This window comes from Oncorhynchus nerka, linkage group LG3 (assembly GCF_034236695.1).
Source record: "Oncorhynchus nerka isolate Pitt River linkage group LG3, Oner_Uvic_2.0, whole genome shotgun sequence".
Lineage (NCBI taxonomy): Eukaryota > Metazoa > Chordata > Actinopteri > Salmoniformes > Salmonidae > Oncorhynchus > Oncorhynchus nerka.
Window position 1 is genome coordinate 7,020,611 of NC_088398.1, and position 18,389 is coordinate 7,038,999.

General features: G+C 44.2%; 1 protein-coding gene across 9 annotated transcripts; it reads left to right on the top strand.

Annotated features, from left to right (window-relative positions):
- The first annotated feature begins 138 nt into the window (after positions 1 to 138).
- LOC115140782 (DNA-binding death effector domain-containing protein 2-like) lies at positions 139 to 17,800 on the top strand. Of its 9 annotated transcripts, none has more exons than XR_003865287.2 (10): positions 139 to 237; positions 1,701 to 2,557; positions 2,724 to 3,730; positions 4,113 to 4,206; positions 5,193 to 5,731; positions 5,892 to 6,020; positions 6,155 to 6,301; positions 14,941 to 15,328; positions 15,540 to 15,652; positions 15,768 to 17,800. XR_003865287.2 is itself a non-coding variant. In XM_029679124.2 (9 exons), the coding sequence occupies exons 4-8, from the start codon at positions 5,245 to 5,247 to the stop codon at positions 15,626 to 15,628; spliced, it is 1,191 nt and encodes a 396-aa protein (XP_029534984.1). In that variant the 5' UTR covers positions 139 to 237; positions 1,701 to 2,557; positions 2,724 to 4,206; positions 5,193 to 5,244; the 3' UTR covers positions 15,629 to 15,652; positions 15,768 to 17,800. The 9 variants fall into 9 exon arrangements, 2 of the variants coding, with proteins under 2 accessions (XP_029534984.1, XP_029534985.1); XR_003865288.2 differs by having other exon boundaries at positions 4,116 to 4,206; XR_010460627.1 differs by having other exon boundaries at positions 1,701 to 2,308; positions 2,458 to 2,557; positions 2,724 to 4,206.
- The last annotated feature ends 589 nt before the right edge of the window (positions 17,801 to 18,389 follow it).

Sequence of the window (18,389 nt, forward strand, 5' to 3'; positions counted from 1 at the left end):
CCAAACACCTGCACCGAAAGTTGTCCAACAGGTAAACCTGTCTGTCATGTTCATCGATTAGGTTAAAACGAACCGTCGCTCCAAAACTAGCGGACCAATGGAGACTCATTGTCTAGGCCTCCCTCTAAACCACGCCCTTCAGGGAAAAATAATGCCAAAACTCGCAATCGAAAAGACTGGCAGTGAAAGCAAAGAAACAGACATCGAAAGCAAATATACAGGTAGCGTAACCAAAAGGTAGGCAAGAGCGTAGGCAAAATGGATTCAATAGGGTTGGTTGCTGGGAAAGTTGAACCGAAAACGATTTTTTCATTCGTTTTCAAATATATATATATATTTTATCATTTGTCATAGAGCTTTGTTCTCACTTAAAAAATATTTGCTTACACGTTTTTGGGTTTTGCTCTTGATGTTTATTTTTTAAATAATTCTATACATTTTGCTTTCAATTGTTTGGTTTTTGATTTCACCCGTCCTCGAAAATATAATGTCAAATTCTCAACTTTATTTTTCATGTTCACGGTTTATTTTATTTTAAATTCAATACATATGGCGTGAAATTGACCCTATACAGTTGCACATTTGAATGCATTGAACCGAAATGTGTCTTCCCCATTTAACCCAACCCCTCTGAATAAGAGAGGTGCGAGGGGCTGCCTTAATCGACATCCACGTCATCGACACCCGGCCCTTACGAAAAAAGATGCAGTATACTGCAAATACTGCCTCCACAATAACAGTTTTTTTTTTTTTTACTGCAGAAATGTTGCCTGTAATTGCAGTTAGAGTTCTGTATAACTACAGTCCAACTGCAGTTATTCTGCATCCAAAATACCACATTGAATTGCAGTTACTGCACTTTCAAAACTGCAATCATTTTTTGTAAGTGGGGAGCAGTTGTTGGGGGTTAATTGCCCTTCTCAAGGGCAGAACAGCATATTTTTCCACCTTTCCGGCTCAAGGATTCAAACCAGCAACCTTTTGGGTACTGGACCAACTGCTTAACAGCTAGGCTACCTTGTTTTTTCAATCAATGAGCTGTATAATGCTTCTTATTTTAATAGGTCTGTGTTGCCCCTGGTTACTGCATTATTCCTTTTTTTTAAACTTCCACCCTTTTTCTCCCCAATTTCGTGATATCCAATTGCGATCTTGTGTCATCGCTTCAACTCCCCAACTGGCCTGGGAGAGGCGTAGGTCGAGTCATGTATCCTCCGAAACATGACCTGTCAAACCGAGCTTCATAACACCCGCCCGCTTAACCCAGAAGCCACCCGCACCAATGTGTAGGAGGAAACACAGTTCAACTGATGACCGAAGTCAGCCTACAGGTGCCCAGCCCGCCACAAGGAGTTGCTAGAGCACGATGAGCCAAGTAAAGCCCCCCGGTCAAACCCTCTCCCAACCCAGACGACACTGGGGCAATTGTGCGCCACTCTATGGGATTCCAGATCGAACCCGGGTCTGTAGTGACGCCTCACTGCTATCAATCCTAACCATCTCAGGTCTATGATTACAGGAGGACACAATAGGCATATTCTTCATCACATCCTTATAGGCCTTGGCCATTCCAGAGCCATGTATTTAGAATATCTAAATACATGGCTCTGGGCCTCACTATAACCTTAAAGGCAGCGTATACTAAAACAATCTGCTGTACACTAATTGTTAACACTCATACTTTGTGTCCATCTCACCAGATTACACAGCTTCTATCAGTTGCACCTTACTGGCGGCATAATTTCAGTTTCTGAGGGACAACTACGACACCGTCCTCACAGCCTAGAACCAGATCTGGATCCAAAATTATGCTTTCACTTCAACTCAAGCTGAGCTACAGAAAATGAACAGCTATGAAGGCTGTGGTTAAGGACCAACTGGAGAGAGACTACATGAAACTTGTCGCGTCCAAGTACCAGTCAGAGAGGCAACACAGAGACCTTGCTGCTTCTCATAACCAATTAGAGAGTATGAAGGCCTACTGACATCCAACAACAAATTGCAAAAAAACTATAGACCTGACAGCATCTAAAAACAACTACAGAGAGAGATAAAAGATCTCACATGAACCAGGGAACGTCACAGTGACAACCCCTGAACATCAGTGCAGCTTAACGCCTCGATCACACCAACGCGTCATTGCATTTTGGTACACCAGAAGTACATTCATTTCCAATGGAATGCTGCGTTTGCCTTCCAGCATTGTAGAGGCAGTTGTAGTGCGTTTTGTGTGGTGCATACGGTGGATTTATCCAATACATGCATCAAACTGTATGCCTAGACGGCTTGACAGAAATGGTAGCAGAAGGTAAATGTTGAACTTTTGTTGCAAACATATCCAGATGATGCTGAATGAATGTGTTCTCATGTGTGTGTGTCTGTGCGCGTGTGTAAGTGTTTGTGTACATCATCGCCTCACACACCTTGTCTTAAGGGCTGGAAGATTCTCTCCTCCAGGTGTTACTTCTTCTCCACTGAGAGGAGGAGCTGAAGCAGCGGTCGGGTCGACTGTGTTCAACAGGGCGGAGACCTGGTGGTCATTAGTCCAGAGGAACAGGTGAGAGACATTGTATTGGAGATGCGCAGAGGTGGGTTAGATCTATGGTGCAAGGTGGTTGGGCCTCAAGACAATCTTTACTCTAGTATTAATACAGGATATAATACGCATATATTATGGGCATTGGATGTGTAGAAAATCAGTGTATCTCTGTGGAATCCCCCAGGTAGAAAGAGTGCTGTGAGTGTGAGGGGAGAGAGTGTGTGCCTCCACCCTTCTCGGAGCTGGAGAGAAGAGACCTGCAGCATCATGTCTGGATGGATCTGTGAGAGCCCAGTGCTCATACGGTCATAATTTGTATTTTACCTTTATTTAACCAGGTAGGCCAGTTGAGAACAAGTTGTCATTTACAACAGCGACCTGGCCAAGATAAAGCAAAGCAGTGCGACACAAACAACACAGAGTTACACATAAACAAACGTACAGTCAATGACACAATAGAAAAAAATCTATATACAGTGTGCAAATTAGGTCAAATTAGGGAGGTAAGGCAATAAATAGTCTGTTGTGGCAAAGTAATTACAATTAATTAATGTGAGTCTGGAAGGAGTGTTTATAGTCTAACCAGACACCTAGGTATTTGTAGTTGTCAGAACCGTCCAGAGTAGTGATGCTGGATGGGCGGGCAGGTGCAGGCAGCGGTTGAAGAGCATGCATTTAGTTTTACTTGCATTTAAGAGCAGTTGGAGGCCACAGAAGGAGAGTTGTATGGCAGGTTAGTTAGTTAGGAGGTTAGTTAACACAGTGTCCAAAGAAGGGCCAGAAGTATACAGCATGGTGTCGTCTGGGTAGAGGTGGAGCAGAGAATCACCAGCAGCAAGAGCGACATCATTGATGTATACAGAGAAAAGAGTCACCCCGAGAATTGAACCCTGTGGCACCCCCATAGAGACTATCAGAGGTCCGGACAACAGGCCCTCCGATTTGATACACTGAACTCTATCTGAGAAGTAGTTGGTGAACCAGGCGAGGCAGTCATTTGAGAAACCAAGGCTGTTGAGTCTGCCGATAAGAATGTGGTGATTGACCGAGTCGAAAGCCTTGGCCAGGTCGATGAATACGGCTGCACAGTATTGTCTCTTATCGATGCCAGTTATGATATCTTTTAGGACCTTGAGCGTGGCTGAGGTGCACCCATGACCAGCTCGGAAACCAGATGGCATAGCTGAGAAGGTACGGTGGTATTTTAAATGGTTGGTGATCTGTTTGTTAAGTTGGCTTTCGAAGACCTTAGAAAGGCAGGGCAGGATGGGTATAGGTCTGTAACAGTTTGGGTCTAGAGCATCTCCCCTTTGAAGAGGGGGATGACCGCTGCAGCTTTTGCCATATAGACACACAGAACACATTTATATGTAGCCTTAAAATCCTCCAATAAAATAAAACATTAATTCTCGATGGGACGTGATTTCTTGTGGTAATAGCATAGCGGTGCTGGTCATAGTACAAAGTGAAAACAACAGGATATTTATTAGATATTCCGGGAAAATAATCTGATAGGTCACTATACTGTCATCAGCAATACTGCCTCATTCACATTCTTCATGTATACAATTAGTAGGTCTGACAACAGCATCTTCGTCTCTTCGCTACCTACCCACTGTTGTCCTCCTCATCATGGCGGTAGATCACTGCCAACATGTCTTAAAAAAGTAAGTGCAGTGATTGGTTACTGCCTGTTGTTGTTCGACTGCCAACTCTGCGTGCGAGACGAGGCGTATTCATTAGTGGATTCAGTTGCAAAACGTTTTGCAACGAAAACGAGTTTCTATTGGATACATTTAAGCAGGTCCCTCCCCGCTTCGTTCCTGTTCCATTTTTTCTGTTTGTTTCCGTTTGGTTCCTAAAGCAAACGGTTTCCGTTTTGCAACAGACAGCACGTTTTAGAACCAAATCTGACTAATGAATACACCCCAGCTGTGTTGACAACATTGACCATCTTCGAACAACGAAGGCGAGTTTCACAAAATAACACATTATTTAGCTTGTTGCAACGATTAACAATATTATATTGACAATGAATTACCGCCTTTAGTCTTTACATGTATTTGAACGTCTTGATTCATCTTCATGGTATAGTCAGCTGTTGTCGTTGCTGGCTAGCGATAATTTCGTAGCTAACGATTAGCTATCTAGCTACCCAAATGGTTCTTCCAGCTGCAACTAATTATTTTGATGTTTCCACCTAGCTTTACTATCAAATCGAGAAATGTAGCTATGTATGAGGGACCATCTCTATTTTGGACCGTTTTCAAGGGCTGTCAATCTAAATGTAAAGTGCAGTTTTTTTTCTTCTAGCAGTGGAACGTCTGTTACGTAACGTAATTTGTTGCACTGTCAACACAGTTTGAACTTGCAAGGTATGGTGGCTCGGCGAGATTTCGAGCTCTCCAACGTAGCTACAACGAAAACGAAGTAGCTTTGTGGTTCACACCTCCACATCGGTTATTAATTAGACAGTTGCTTGCATTTTCAAGCCTGTAACTGTCCATGTCAATATCGTATGGTCCATTCGCGTTGTGGCTGCTATCTGGCTTGTTATTTGATAATCTGAGGAACCTAGCCAGTCCTGTTGTTTAGTTTGTCATTACTTCATTGCTAATCACATTGTCTAATTAACTTTATTCTTATCACATAGAAACGTCTGGCCAATGTGCATTGGGAAAGGATAGCCAGCTAGCTTGTTAACAATGGCAACCATGCGTCGTCCAAGGTACTCTCTCCGAGACTCTCTGTATTGGGATGAGACTGAGTGCCTGACGTACTATGGGATGCTCTCTCTACACGAGATGTTTGAAGTTGTCGGTTCTCAACTGACAGAGACAGACGTTGAGGTGCTGTCGTTCCTCTTGGATGAGACCTATCCGGCTGGAGGGCACCCCTTGGACCCAGCTGGCTGGACCAGCGAGCCCTGTGAGGAAGACCCTGAGGCCAGTAAAGGAGTCTCCCCCAGCCCAGTGCTCCTGGAGGCCTGGCGGCGGTTACAGCCCAAGGTTCCTGCTTTGGCCTGCCCTACCGCTGCCCGCCACAAGCCCAAGAGTGGGCTAGAACTGCTGCTGGAGCTGGAGAGACGTGGGTACCTCAGTGAGGGTAACCTGGAGCCCCTGTTGCAGCTGCTGCGAGTCCTGACGCGACACGACCTCCTGCCTTTGGTGTCCCGCAAGAAAAGGAGGACAGGTAACTGTAACAGAGTGCTGTTCATAACTGGAAGCCAACATGCAGTAATAGAGACAATGTTGTCATAATCACCTGTAGGCCTACTCCTCCCAGCTGTGTGTTATCTGCCTGTCCGTCTACACTCTGCTGTGTCAGTGTCTGACCTTAATCTACCTCTCAGTATCACCAGAACGTTTCAGAGTGAACTACGGGACAGAGGACAAAAGACAGGTGTGCACATCTGGACTGACTGACCCCTGTGCACAGACAGAATCACATGACGAACACGCCACCCAGCAATGGAGGGGGGGTAAGCTACACTCCGGTACAATCTGTGCATGCCTGAACTTGTCTCTAAGAAATGTCAGTGACTGTTTCTGAAATTGTCTGGATTTGCACCAGTTAAGCATTGCTGATTGACTGTTTTTTGTGTCTGTCTAATAGGTGTTGACTCTGCCAGGCCAACACCCGCCCCCCTACGGAAGAAGAGGGGTAAAGGCCGCCGCTGGACCAGCAAGCCCACCTCCCACAGGAGAAGAACGGGAATCCCTGAAACTCCTCCCCCACCTATACCTGAGAAAGTGACCTGCGGTAAGACCCGCCTCCATGTCTTTCTCTTTCTCTCTAGTTTCCCTTCCATCTCTATTTTCTTTCCATCTCTCTCTTTAACCCACTTGCTCATTCACCACACTCTCTCTGGGTTCCTCTCTTGCCATTATACTTGTGTCTGAGTCTCTCTCTCTCTGGCTTACATCCATTTTATATCTCACTTCTAATGAGAAGCTGTAAGCACCATCTCCCCAACAGCCCTTAATAACAGTGATGATACTAAAAATGGACCGTCCCACCGTTGCTGGTTTGAGAATGGTTTGCATGGGCCTCCTGGGAGATCAATACTACCCTGCAGGCATGTTGGACTGAGTGGGCTGTGCTGTAACAATACTGTCAGAGCAGAGCATGTGTGAATGAGTGACCGCTCATCAGTAAATACAAACCATACTGACTGGCTGTGTTTGACCTGACTTAACCCCTCAACCTGGTCATCATATGCTCTCTGTGGTGGTCAAAGTGTCTCACACTCAAACATTATCACCAGGGTTTCAGACAGCGTTTTACACACTCCCGGGGTCTTTGATTGTGTGCTTCCTGCTACACTAACAAAAATAACAACCAGAAACTGAATGAAATGAAATCTATCTGGTCTGTTATTTCGTGATGACCATAGCACAGAGGGGAATTGGGTTGGCTTGCCTACAACTCCCATCTATCAAATATACTATGCCTATGTCAGCCATTGTCTTCACCATTAGCCACTAGTGTCTCAAACTAAATAAGCATCCAGCCTTAATACTTGCCCTTGACCTATCCTGGCCATTCAGATAATGGGGAGGAAACAATGGAAGGAAGCCTCTTTAGATTATTGAGATGCACCCTGAGAGGAATTCACACACCCAATGCACAGCAGTGTGAGTCGGCGTTTCTGTCTGAGCTCCGCACAGCAGTGTGAGTCGGCATTTCTGTCTGAGCTCCGCACAGCACAGCAGTGTGAGTCAGCATTCTGTCTGAGCTCCGCACAGCAGTGTGAGTCGGCATTTCTGTCTGAGCTCCACACAGCACAGCAGTGTGAGTCAGCGTTTCTGTCTGAGCTCCACACAGCACAGCAGTGTGAGTCAGCGTTTCTGTCTGAGCTCCACACAGCACAGCAGTGTGAGTCAGCGTTTCTGTCTGAGCTCCACACAGCACAGCAGTGTGAGTCAGCGTTTCTGTCTGAGCTCCACACAGCACAGCAGTGTGAGTCAGCGTTTCTGTCTGAGCTCCACACAGCACAGCAGGCTTAGTGTAGTAGTAGGACATGGCATTTCAATGTGGCATTCAACCTTAGATTCACAAGCGTGTTATGTTTCAATGGGACATATCGGTATCAACCCACAAGCTCCTTAAACGGAACAATTTAGTCTGTTCTGTGCAGACCAAAATAATGTGAGAGCTGCCTTGCTCTTGTGACAATACTTGTGGGACAAATGTATGATTTCGACCTACATACTATAGCTGCCACACATGGTTGGAATGCTGCCTCGTAATAACTAGCCTGTGGTCCAGACTGAGGCCCAGGGGAAGGACAGTTAGAGTGTAGAAGACAGTAAACCACCTGTCTTTCACTTATACGTCTGCTATACGCTTGTCAGCCGAGCTTGTCTTCTTCATATAGCATAACTACTAGCCTGGTCCCAGATCTGCTTGTGTGATCATGCCACTGGTTGTCACTCATTTGGCATGACAAGGAATGGAATGATATCTCAAACCGACTGGTACCCAGGCTACATAACTACTGCCTGTGCTATCCCTTTCTCAATTTTTCTTCTCTTACTTTTCATCACCCCCGACATATCTCCCTCTCTCTCACTTACCCAGTTTTTTTCAGCTCCTGTTCTTAAGAACCCTGCCTGGTAGGTCTCCTGTCTCTTATGTTGGTAGTACTGTCTGTCTTCTCCGATCCCTAACAAAGTTTAGAGAAAGTCCCACTGAATTTCTGAATGTGTACTGAAGATATAAGTTGAATTGATAACCTCTCACTTGCTGACATCTTCCCAGACCAGGGTCCGGTTTCCCAAAAGCATCTTAAAGCTAAGTTTGTTAGAACCTTCGTCGGGGCATTATTAAATCTGAGCTGTTTCCCAAAACCTTCGTTATTAACGTTACACTTGTAATCTAACGCCTGTCACAGACCACTCATAGAACAGCTAAGTGGTTCGTTAGATGCTTTTTTTTGCCCTCCCGCGTCACTTTACACACAGAAGAGCTCCGCTAAACATAGAATCACATGGTCTATCTGCATCTGTGACCGCTGAAAACTTCCCAACAAAGTGGACAACAAATACAAAATTGACAATGTCTTTGCAATTGATACAAGCAGCTTATACACATTTTGGTGAAATTAAAACTTGAGGTGTCTACTTTAAAATATATTTATTTCAATCATTTATGGAGTTCTATTTTGCTACTTGTAATTTTGTATATATTTCATGCCTAATATGTGCAATGATGTGCCAAATCTTGATTTTCACATGTTTTATATAACTAGGCAAGTCAGTTAAGAACAAATTCTTATTTACAATGACTGCCTTGTTCAGGGGCAGAACGGCAGATTTTTACCTTGTCATTTGTCATCTCTGAGATTCGATCCAGCAACCTTTCAGTTACTGGCCCAACGCTCTAACCACAAGGCTACCTGCCGCCCCTAATGTTAAGTTAAGATTAGAATGGAGAAAGCTGATCCGAGAGCAGCTTTGCCTTTCTTTCAATACTATCAGTATGGACACAAGCCTCAACGACACACGTGGTGAACATACTCTCTGCGTGGTGTTTTTGGAAACATGTTACATCTTTGGCCGTTATAGGAAAGATGCATCGTTAAAACACTCGTAAACCTAAGTTCAATCGCTATCAGGAAACCGGGCCCAGGTCAATAGGCCCTTAGCCCTTCCAGTTCTGTTGCTGTACCTAGCCGACCTGACAGCCAACTAACCCCTCGTACTGTGGCTATCCCAGACACAGCCACTCCCACAGCCTGACACCTACTAATGAACGATACTGCTTATTTATCAACATGATCTGATTTCAACAACTTTTCACAATCCTTGAAGTCTCTTCTTCAGGGAGACAAAGATGCTTATGATTATCCACTGGCTTCGTAGCGCTCAAACATGACACTGCAACCCTTTGAAATGTGCCATTTTGTCCCCGTCGATCAGAACAGCCTTCTCTAAATCAACTGCACTAAGTGCCCTGTGATCCAACCCTAAACAATCTACCGAGGGATACCAGCCCCTTGCCCTCTGCAGTAGCCTTGCCCTCACAGTCCCAGCCATGTACCATACACAGTGTTGTTGCTTTGCCTCTGAACATGTTGCTGTCTTGACTCCGCATTTGATCCCCACCAGGTTGACTCAGGATTGTGACTCAGATCGAGTAACCTAGAGAGAGGACCTAGAGAGCGGAGAGAAAGGTTGGACAAAAAAAAAGTCTGGTCTGGCCTTTCACTCTGTCCGTACGATCTGCAGTGTGTGCTCACCTCAGTCGCTCTCTCTCTCGTCAGTCTGGCCCGATGCCCAAGGTAAAGAGGCCCTCCCCCTCAGAACGAGGGGGGGCTGCCACTCTGCTCTGTGTTCAATGCCTGTGTATTATTCTAGCTATCCTGTTCCTCCTTACCCCATTCAGAAAAAACAGAATGCTCCCCACAAAGTGTTCTGGAATGTTCCATGATTTGTCTATTACTCTAAAGAGGGGTGTTGGCCTCAATGTTTCACAGAACTGACCAAAGAGTCCTTGGAAATATGCGTAGAATATTCCAGAAGTTTCTTAATCACCGTAATGCGACCTTGAACCTGACCCCTCTTCTGAATACCATGCTCGGACTCTCCAAACGACTCAAAGCTCAAACTGACCTGAAAAAAATGTTCTTAAAGGGGTAGTTCACTTCAAAGCTAAAGTTTGACAGATGTTTTCCTCAAAAGTGATAACTGAGTGCATATTCCACACTGTCTAGTCTGGTGTATATCCCACTAGATGCATACTGAAAACATCTGATTAACTTTAGTTTTGGGGTAAACTACTCTTCTAAAGCAGCCATCAAAATGGAGCCTTTTAACTGAGTCCCAGTGGTTCTTGTGGCATCAACTTCAGTAGATACCTCTGGTCAGTGATCACAAATACCTTTCTCAGAATTCAAACAACTCAACTGATTCTGGTTTACTAAAACAAAAAGAGACTAAACCCATTCTGGAATCTCAATTAAAAAATGTCAAACTGGTCTCAGAGATCCATTGATCTCAGTCCTCTTGTCAGTCTGAACTCGAATTCTATCTTTATATGAACATAAAATGGCCGCCGACAGCTTCTCTGGAACCTTTGCTCGAGCAGTTCTGAGGAAAATGACCCAACAGTGTTGTGTTAAGGGCTGTGTAACCGCATGCTGTATCTCATCTCTGACCCCTGAATGAGCTCCCAGTGTGGGGAGCAGAGATAGATGGGGCAGTCCAGTCCAATGCTGCCTCACAGCATTCAGACCAAACCCATTACTACCTCTATCTTACCAGTCAGTTTGTTTTCACATCAGTTCCTTTTCTCAGTTCAAGCGTTTCAGTTACAGTATTTCAGTTATTTGTGGTTACAATTTCTTATACCAAACTGTAATCTACGATTAGAAGCGACGTAAAACTGTCCACCTAAACCGTAATGTTAAACAGTGGACTTGGAGGCATCAAAAACAATTCAAACTCCAAGTGATTGCCTTTGAACCAGTGTTAAACTTGCCTGCTTGATCTTGAGAAACAACCAAATTGACAGATATCCAATCCAACTGTGCTTGTCTCTTTCTCTCTCTTTCTCTCCTTTCTCTATGTTCGCAGTTCAAAACAGACCGACTCGTGTGTCAGGAAAAAACATCCTCTCACACACACTGAGAGGGAGAGAATGAACACTAAACGCTCAAACCACACAAACCAAAAAAAGAAAGAGCTTTGGTCAAAGGGGAATAGAGAGAGGTCTCTCTACCTGTCTCTCTCTACCCCTCCCTCTCTCCCTCCCTCTCTTGGTCTGTCGTTCAGCAGAAAAACGGATCGATAAAGAGTTGAAGCTCTTCGCACCAAGTGACTCCTCGTAAATGGGTACTTTTCTGTGGGGTGAATGGAGAATCTAACCAACTCCTTGTTTTAAAGGGAGAAAATGAAAGTTGTGCCTCCTAATGTTCTGTCTAAATGGATCTATCTGTCTCTGATGAAGCGTAAAGGACTCTGTAACCTTAACAAAATCACTATGTTCCCATTGTTTTTAAGGGCCTTCCTTCCCTGGTGCTCTCAGCAAGTCCATTTTTCACAAGTAGGTAGGAAGGAGCAGTCATTTAGAAGTATGGGGACATTGTGTAGTAGGTGTTGATGTCACAGTCCCCACACAGTATATGACCCATGTCGCTAGACTTGTACATTGCAAAAGTGCACAATTGTTACAGTTTTACTCAGTTTATTATTTATCTGACATGTTTTACCATATCGACAATTGACAGGGGTATTATGCAGTCCTGGTAACTTTCAGATGTTATTAGCTTGAAGCTGACTTTCAGTTTCCTCTCAGAGCAGTACTGTGCCTTGTCAGCTGCACATCCTGTTTTAGTTGATTTGACACCCTGCTGGCAGGGAGAGATAAATGTATCCCCTAGAGCAGGGTTTCCCAAACTGGGTCCTGGGGCCCCCCCTGGGTGCACATGTAGGTTTCTGCCCTAGCACTACACAGCTGATTCAAATAATCAGCTAATCATCCAGTTTTGATTATTTGTGTCAGCTGTATAGTGCTTGGTCAAAAACCAAAACGTGCACCCCTTAGGGTCCCCTGGATCGAGTTTGGAAACACTGCCTTAGGGACAAACTATGTATTTTCTGATACGAAATGCCCCCAAATTGACAATGTATTTCCTGAAATGGTCCATGATTTTACATGCAGAAACATCTCCCCAGAGTAACAATGTGGAGATGTTGGTGAGACATTGGAGTAGTGATGAGGGAAGGCAACTCTTATATTATTTTTCACAACATGTCAGATTATGGGGCTGTGTGCATTTAGTCTTATTTTCGGGACTGTATGCGTCTTACTGTTCTCTATCAACCTCATTGGCAAATGTCCTAAGAGCTGCTGTATCAATAGAGACAGAAATGTTCCTTGTACCATAACTTTGCCTCCTGGAGAAAAAAAAAATTCTAAACACCTTCTGTATCCGATTTCTTTGTGTGCAAACTAACAGTTGACCTTCATGAAATATGATCATGATTATCATATTTGGCCTGATGTGATATAACACATATTTTAGCTATCTACAAATCTACTTGCAGTTGATCTTAAGATACATTTTTGATAAATCAGAGCATGTTTTCAATGTTGGCAGTACATGTAGGAGATCTGTCTAACCTGAGGATGTCTAACCTCCCCGATGGTCCAAGTTGTACGTGTTTGTATTGCAACCTTATAAAGCAAAGAAAGAAGGAACCAGTGTTTGGTTTTCTCTCTTACAAATGTTAAGAAATTCATAATCAATTCAACATTTGCATTTCTAATGTTGGCATTTTCCAACGCTGCCCCCTCCAGAGGCTGTCCCCCATGGGCCTGAACAATAATGTGGATGGAGACAAAGAACTCAAATGAATCACATATTCTAAGGCACAGTCATGTCCCTGGTTCATTTGGTACAACATTCCAGTTTAAATTGTCTGGTTCTATTTCTTGTGTCCTCGTTAGAGGAAGCAACTATTTGTCAGTTTCTCCTTTACCCAAACCTGTCTCGGTGTCTTCAGAGACCAAGGTATGTGTAGGTACCCGGTTCCCTGTGTATGGTACTACACATAGCTTTCCCTCTTATTCACATCCACAGGTGTTTTGAGAGATAAGACTGTGGTCTAATTTTCAATGTGAGTTTTTGGGACCTCTGGTCCCCCCTTTCCTTTCTGCCCTTTCCGTTCCATATTCCTTCTCTCTCTCTTTTTAAATCCAGTTCTACTCTATCGTTCCTCCATTTTCTGTTACATGAAGTTGGGGAGGGCAAGGTGGGTGGGGTAAATCCAGATATACAGTTTGACAAACTATCCTCCATGTTGGCAACAAACACTCTTTGACAAGAATATTCTAATTTGAATAATTGTTTTCTTGGAATGTTTGGTGCTACATGTTTCTGTGAAAGTAGTCTCAAACAAAGTTTGCCAATCTATTTGCGTCTCTGGTGGGGTAGTGTGGGACTGGGAAGGTTTGGATTTTTTGTTGCAGCAAAGTCGGAAGGACGCTGGTTCTGCTGGGCGCTTGGTGAATAATGGCAGTAGAGGAGGATGAGACAGAGGTCTGCTTGCCTTTGCTCAGTACAGTATGTATCTCCTGACCCTTCTCACTGTGCTGTTGCTGCATGACCGCTAATTATCCTGTTGCTGAAACAGAACAAAAACATGTCACTGAAAGGTTGCTATCCATCCCAAGGGCTGTTTACAGTGTTAAAGAGTGACCTAACAAAATCCTACAACCCTCACAACAAGTAGCATTTTATTTATGCCTGTTTTGTGCCACCTATAACTAATTATTACTGTAAGTACAGTGTAACAAGCTTTGTAATTACTCAGAGAAATGGATTACATAGTTCTAGCTCTAGCTTTCAGTGTGTAGAGGTTTTGTGTAGATTACAGTGCCTGGCTGAAATCTCCTGGGTGAATAATGATGGGGAGTGGACTATTAGAACTGTACAGAGTGGTGTGGTGGTGTTCTTCCCTGATGAATATGCTTGTTATCCATCCTCTGATTTCACTCTAGTACTACAACAGCCGCTTTTGGTAGTGGGTGTTGTGAAAAATAGATCTGTTTAGTCATACAGTAAATCCTCAGTGATGCTCTTCTGGACCCGAACAGGTCATATTTGTTCCCACTGTCAGGTTAGTGATGGTAGACGGCCTGGTTGGTATTACATTCACCTCTGTGCTCCACAGCTGTCTTCAGTTCTGCCTCACCTGTATCACTCTTAAAGACAGACTTTTGTTATCAACTGTAGTTAATAACACAGCAGTGTCCTACACCAAATCAAGCTTTATGTGTCACATGTACCAAATACAACAAGTGTAGACTTTACCATGAAGTGCTTACTTACAAAACCGTAACCAACAGTGCAGTTCAAGAAGAGTTAAGAAAATATAATACCAGTAAGTATTTCTATGTGGTATCCTACTCTAATCACTACTTTAATGTCAGATACAGTCCTGTTGAATGTAGTATGCTCCCCCTAAATATTCTTTACTTTGGCACTTGTCTATCAACCCTCCCATAGCCTGTTCTTGACAATTTTTCAGATAATATTCTGTGATTACGGCTTTATTTGAAACGTTTTCTTATTTTCTTTTGTGTTTTTGTCTCTCTCTTCCTTTTGTTCTGACTCTGATCCCACCCTCCTTCTCATATTTGATTTTCACTCTCACGTGTACATGATATATTTCATCACGCTCAATCTCCTGCTTCTACCATTTCCCTCTGTCCCTTTTTGAATATATCTGACCTCTTTGCACCCTAAAATCACCTCTCCTGTCCCTCCTCTACATCTACCCTTCCTCTTCTCTCCTCCCCTACAAATTCCCCTCCACCTCTCTCTCTCTCTCTCTCTCTCTCTCTCTCCGTCCATCCCCTTTCCTCCCTCCATCTCCTCCCCCTCCCTGCAGACATTCGTCTGCGTGTGCGAGCAGAATACTGGGAGCATGAGTCGGCTCTGCGCGGCGGCGTCTCCTCGGACAAGCAGCAGCCCCTGGAACGGCAGTTTGAGCTGTTCAGTCGTGCCACCTCCGTGCTGCGCGCCCGCGACCTGGGCTCCATCATCTGCGACATCAAGTTCTCTGAGCTGGACAACCTGGAGGCATTCTGGGGGGACTATCTGAGTGGAGCGCTGCTAGAGGCCCTGAAGGGGGTGTTCATCACAGACTCTCTGCGGAGGGCGGCGGGGAGTGAGGGGGTCCGGCTGCTGATTAGTGTGGACCAGGATGACTACGAGGAGGGTCGCAGACTGCTGCTGGACGCACAGGAACAACAGGCCGGCTGCTGGGGACGAGACAGGTGAGCCTCACTGCTCTCTCCATTCTGGTTCTGTTATACTGTGTTAGTAAGCTGTTTGATTAAAGTACTTATCCACTCTGTGGTATGTATTGGGGCCATGCTGACCGCTACAGGGGGTGGGGGTCATAGATGTGGACTTGACTGGTGGTCATGAATTGGAATAGCTATGTAATGCCACCAATAACCACTAGATGGCAAACTTTGCCCACAGGCATCAGAGCCATATACACTACCTGGTCTCACGTTGTCATACTCCCTAGACCCAACCTGAGAAAGCTGGTTATGGACGTTCGGCTCTGACAGACAGACAGGCAGCTGTGCGAGGTTGTGTTAATCATTTCCGGCTCACGTCAGTTCACACAACAGTTCTAGAATCCTCAGAGACAGTGAATAATAGTTGTAATTCTAACTACCGTCCTCCACTATGTTCCCTCTGCAGGTCATGAGCCCAAGGATAGAGGAATGAAAAGGAGAATAAAATATGAAGAGGAACATTTTTCTTTTTTCTCTCCTTTTTAAGTCTCTCATGCTGAGAATAGAGGATACAGCCACTCCTAGGTCAGGGGAATGAATAGTCCCCAGGGAAAACAGCCAAACTTGAAGTGAAGGCAAACTGGACTAAAAGACTTGACACACTGTTCTGTTTGGAATTGATAACACAAGTTGTACTGAGCCTAGATGCCCTCACGGCACTGAGGAAGAGACTGCCTCTGAGACACACACACACACACAGACACACACACACACACACACACAGAGAGAGAGAGAGAAACTAAACTTCCGCTGTAACACACACAAACTACCACTGTATCTAACATACACGCTCTGTAAAATCATCCACATGATGAACCATTAGCACTGCCTATAAGACTCATTGAAGCCAAGAGACATTTCTTGCTAACAGTGACAGCCCAGATACCAACTAGACTGTGCGCTAATGCTGAGCATCTCTGGTTATGTTTGAAGAGCGTGTGAGATGCCCTGCAAGGCGAACTTCACCCATCTTAATATTAGTTTGCGTTTCCATTGAAATGTATGATTTTGAAAAGATGAGCGAGACTGCAGCTCTCAGACACCGAGGGAGAGAGGATGGGGAAATTACTAAAGCATGAGATTATGTTTTTACCTTTTGGGAGAGAATTTGAAATAGATGGCGAAGTGAAGACTACCTGAGGACAGTGTAGTGGACAAATTGCTGGTCCTTCGAGAACTCGTCCACACACACACACACACCATGATCACAAGCCACTGGTAGTCCAATCACTGTGCCATGCTAACCCAGGGCCTGATAGCTGTAGTCAGTGGCCATCTCATCTCAGATGATTGGAGTGATTACCTCTCATCCTCAGCCAACCATGGAGAACTCATCACATCACCACAAGTTGTTGAACAGCAGCTGGGAAACACACGACTAGGCTGTGCTCACCCCGGTTTCCAGCAAGGCAAGGCCACTGCCTTTCCCATTGGAACTGAAGCACAGGACAGTGCTTCAGTCAATAAAACTGATGTAGAGGAGATCAAAATCAGAAGGATACATCCTAGTTCCACTCAGCCCTGACTTGTAGGCCCCACTAGTGGCTCACAGAGCGCTGTCTGTCTCTAGTCTAGTCACCCTGGTGGAACTAATGCCTGAACTCCTCTGAGTGGGATCAATAACCCCCTCTGTCTCTCCACCACCACCATGGGAGGAGAAAGAGTAAGGGGGGAGAGGTAGGAGAAGGGGAAAGAGAGGAAGAGGGAGAAGGATCCCCACCTCCATCCCGCCTTTCAGCTCCTGGACAGCCACCTCATCCTCTGGAGGATAAGTCCCCTGATACAACCAGGCTGCCTGGTCTGCTACTACAGCACTGTGTCTGGTTCACACAGCCCTATGGGACCAGGGATGGAGGACTAGGGAGGCACTCAGGAAAACCTTAGTAGTGTTTTGCTTTTTCCGTGTTTTGGTATATGGATTCGTTAGTGTAGCTTTGTATTGTCCATAAGAGAAAATAACAAAAATACTGTGTGTTCTAGTTCATTAACTTAGGGTGAACTTTTGTTTAAGTATCTGGATATTTTTATTTAGGCACTGCAAAAGTGCTGTATATTAGTTTAATATATCAGTGGAAAGTTGGATTTATTTCAAATAAAAATAAATGATTTATCAAAGGTTTATTGCGTCTATGATGTACCCATGCCTTCAGAACATATTCACACCCCTTGACTTTTTCCATATTTTGTTGTTACAACCTGAATTTTACATGTATTAAATTGAGATGTGTCACTGGCCTACACACAATACCCCATAATGTCAAAGTGGGATAATGTTTTTACAAATGTATTAAAAATTAAAAGCGGAAATGTCTTGTCCATAAGTAATCTGGATAAGAGCGTCTGCTAAATGACTTAAATGTAAATGTAATCAACCCCTTTATTATGGCAGACCTACATAAGTTCAGGAGTTAAACAATAAAAAATAATTATGCAATTGAACATGTTTAACATGACTTTTGAATGACTACCTCATCTCTGGACCACACACATACAATTATCTGTAAGGTTCCTCAGTCGAGCAGAGATTCAACCACAAAGACCAGGGAGGTTTTCCAATTGGTAGATGGGTAAAAATAAAAGGCAGACATTGAATATCCCTTTGAGCATGATGAAGTTATTAATTACACTTTGGACGGTGTATCAATACACCCAGTCACTACAAAGATACGTGTCCTTCCTAACTCAGTTGCCAGAGAGGAAGGAAACTGCTCAGGGATTTCACCATGAAGCCAATGGTGACATTAAAACAGTTACATAGTTTAATTGCTGTGATAGAACTGGGAATGGCTCAACAACATTGTAGTTGCTTCACAATACTAACCTAAATTACAGAGTGTAAAGAAGGAAGCCTGTACAGAATACAAAATATTCCAAAACATGCATCCTGTTTGCAATAAGGGACTAAAGTAAAAATGGCAACAAAATTAACTTTGTCCTGAATACAAAGTGTTATGTTTGGGGCAAATCCAACACATCACAGAGTAGCATTTATCATATTTTCAAGCATGGTGGTGGCTGCATCCTGTTA

Excerpts from the sequence above, each read along its gene's own strand:
- LOC115140782 (XM_029679124.2), top strand. The coding sequence starts at position 5,245 with ATGGCAACCATGCGTCGTCCAAGGTACTCTCTCCGAGACTCTCTGTAT. Across the intron at positions 5,732-5,891 it reads CCGCAAGAAAAGGAGGACAG|TATCACCAGAACGTTTCAGA; the intron begins GTAACTGTAACA and ends TCTACCTCTCAG. Across the intron at positions 6,302-14,940 it reads ACCTGAGAAAGTGACCTGCG|ACATTCGTCTGCGTGTGCGA; the intron begins GTAAGACCCGCC and ends CCCTCCCTGCAG.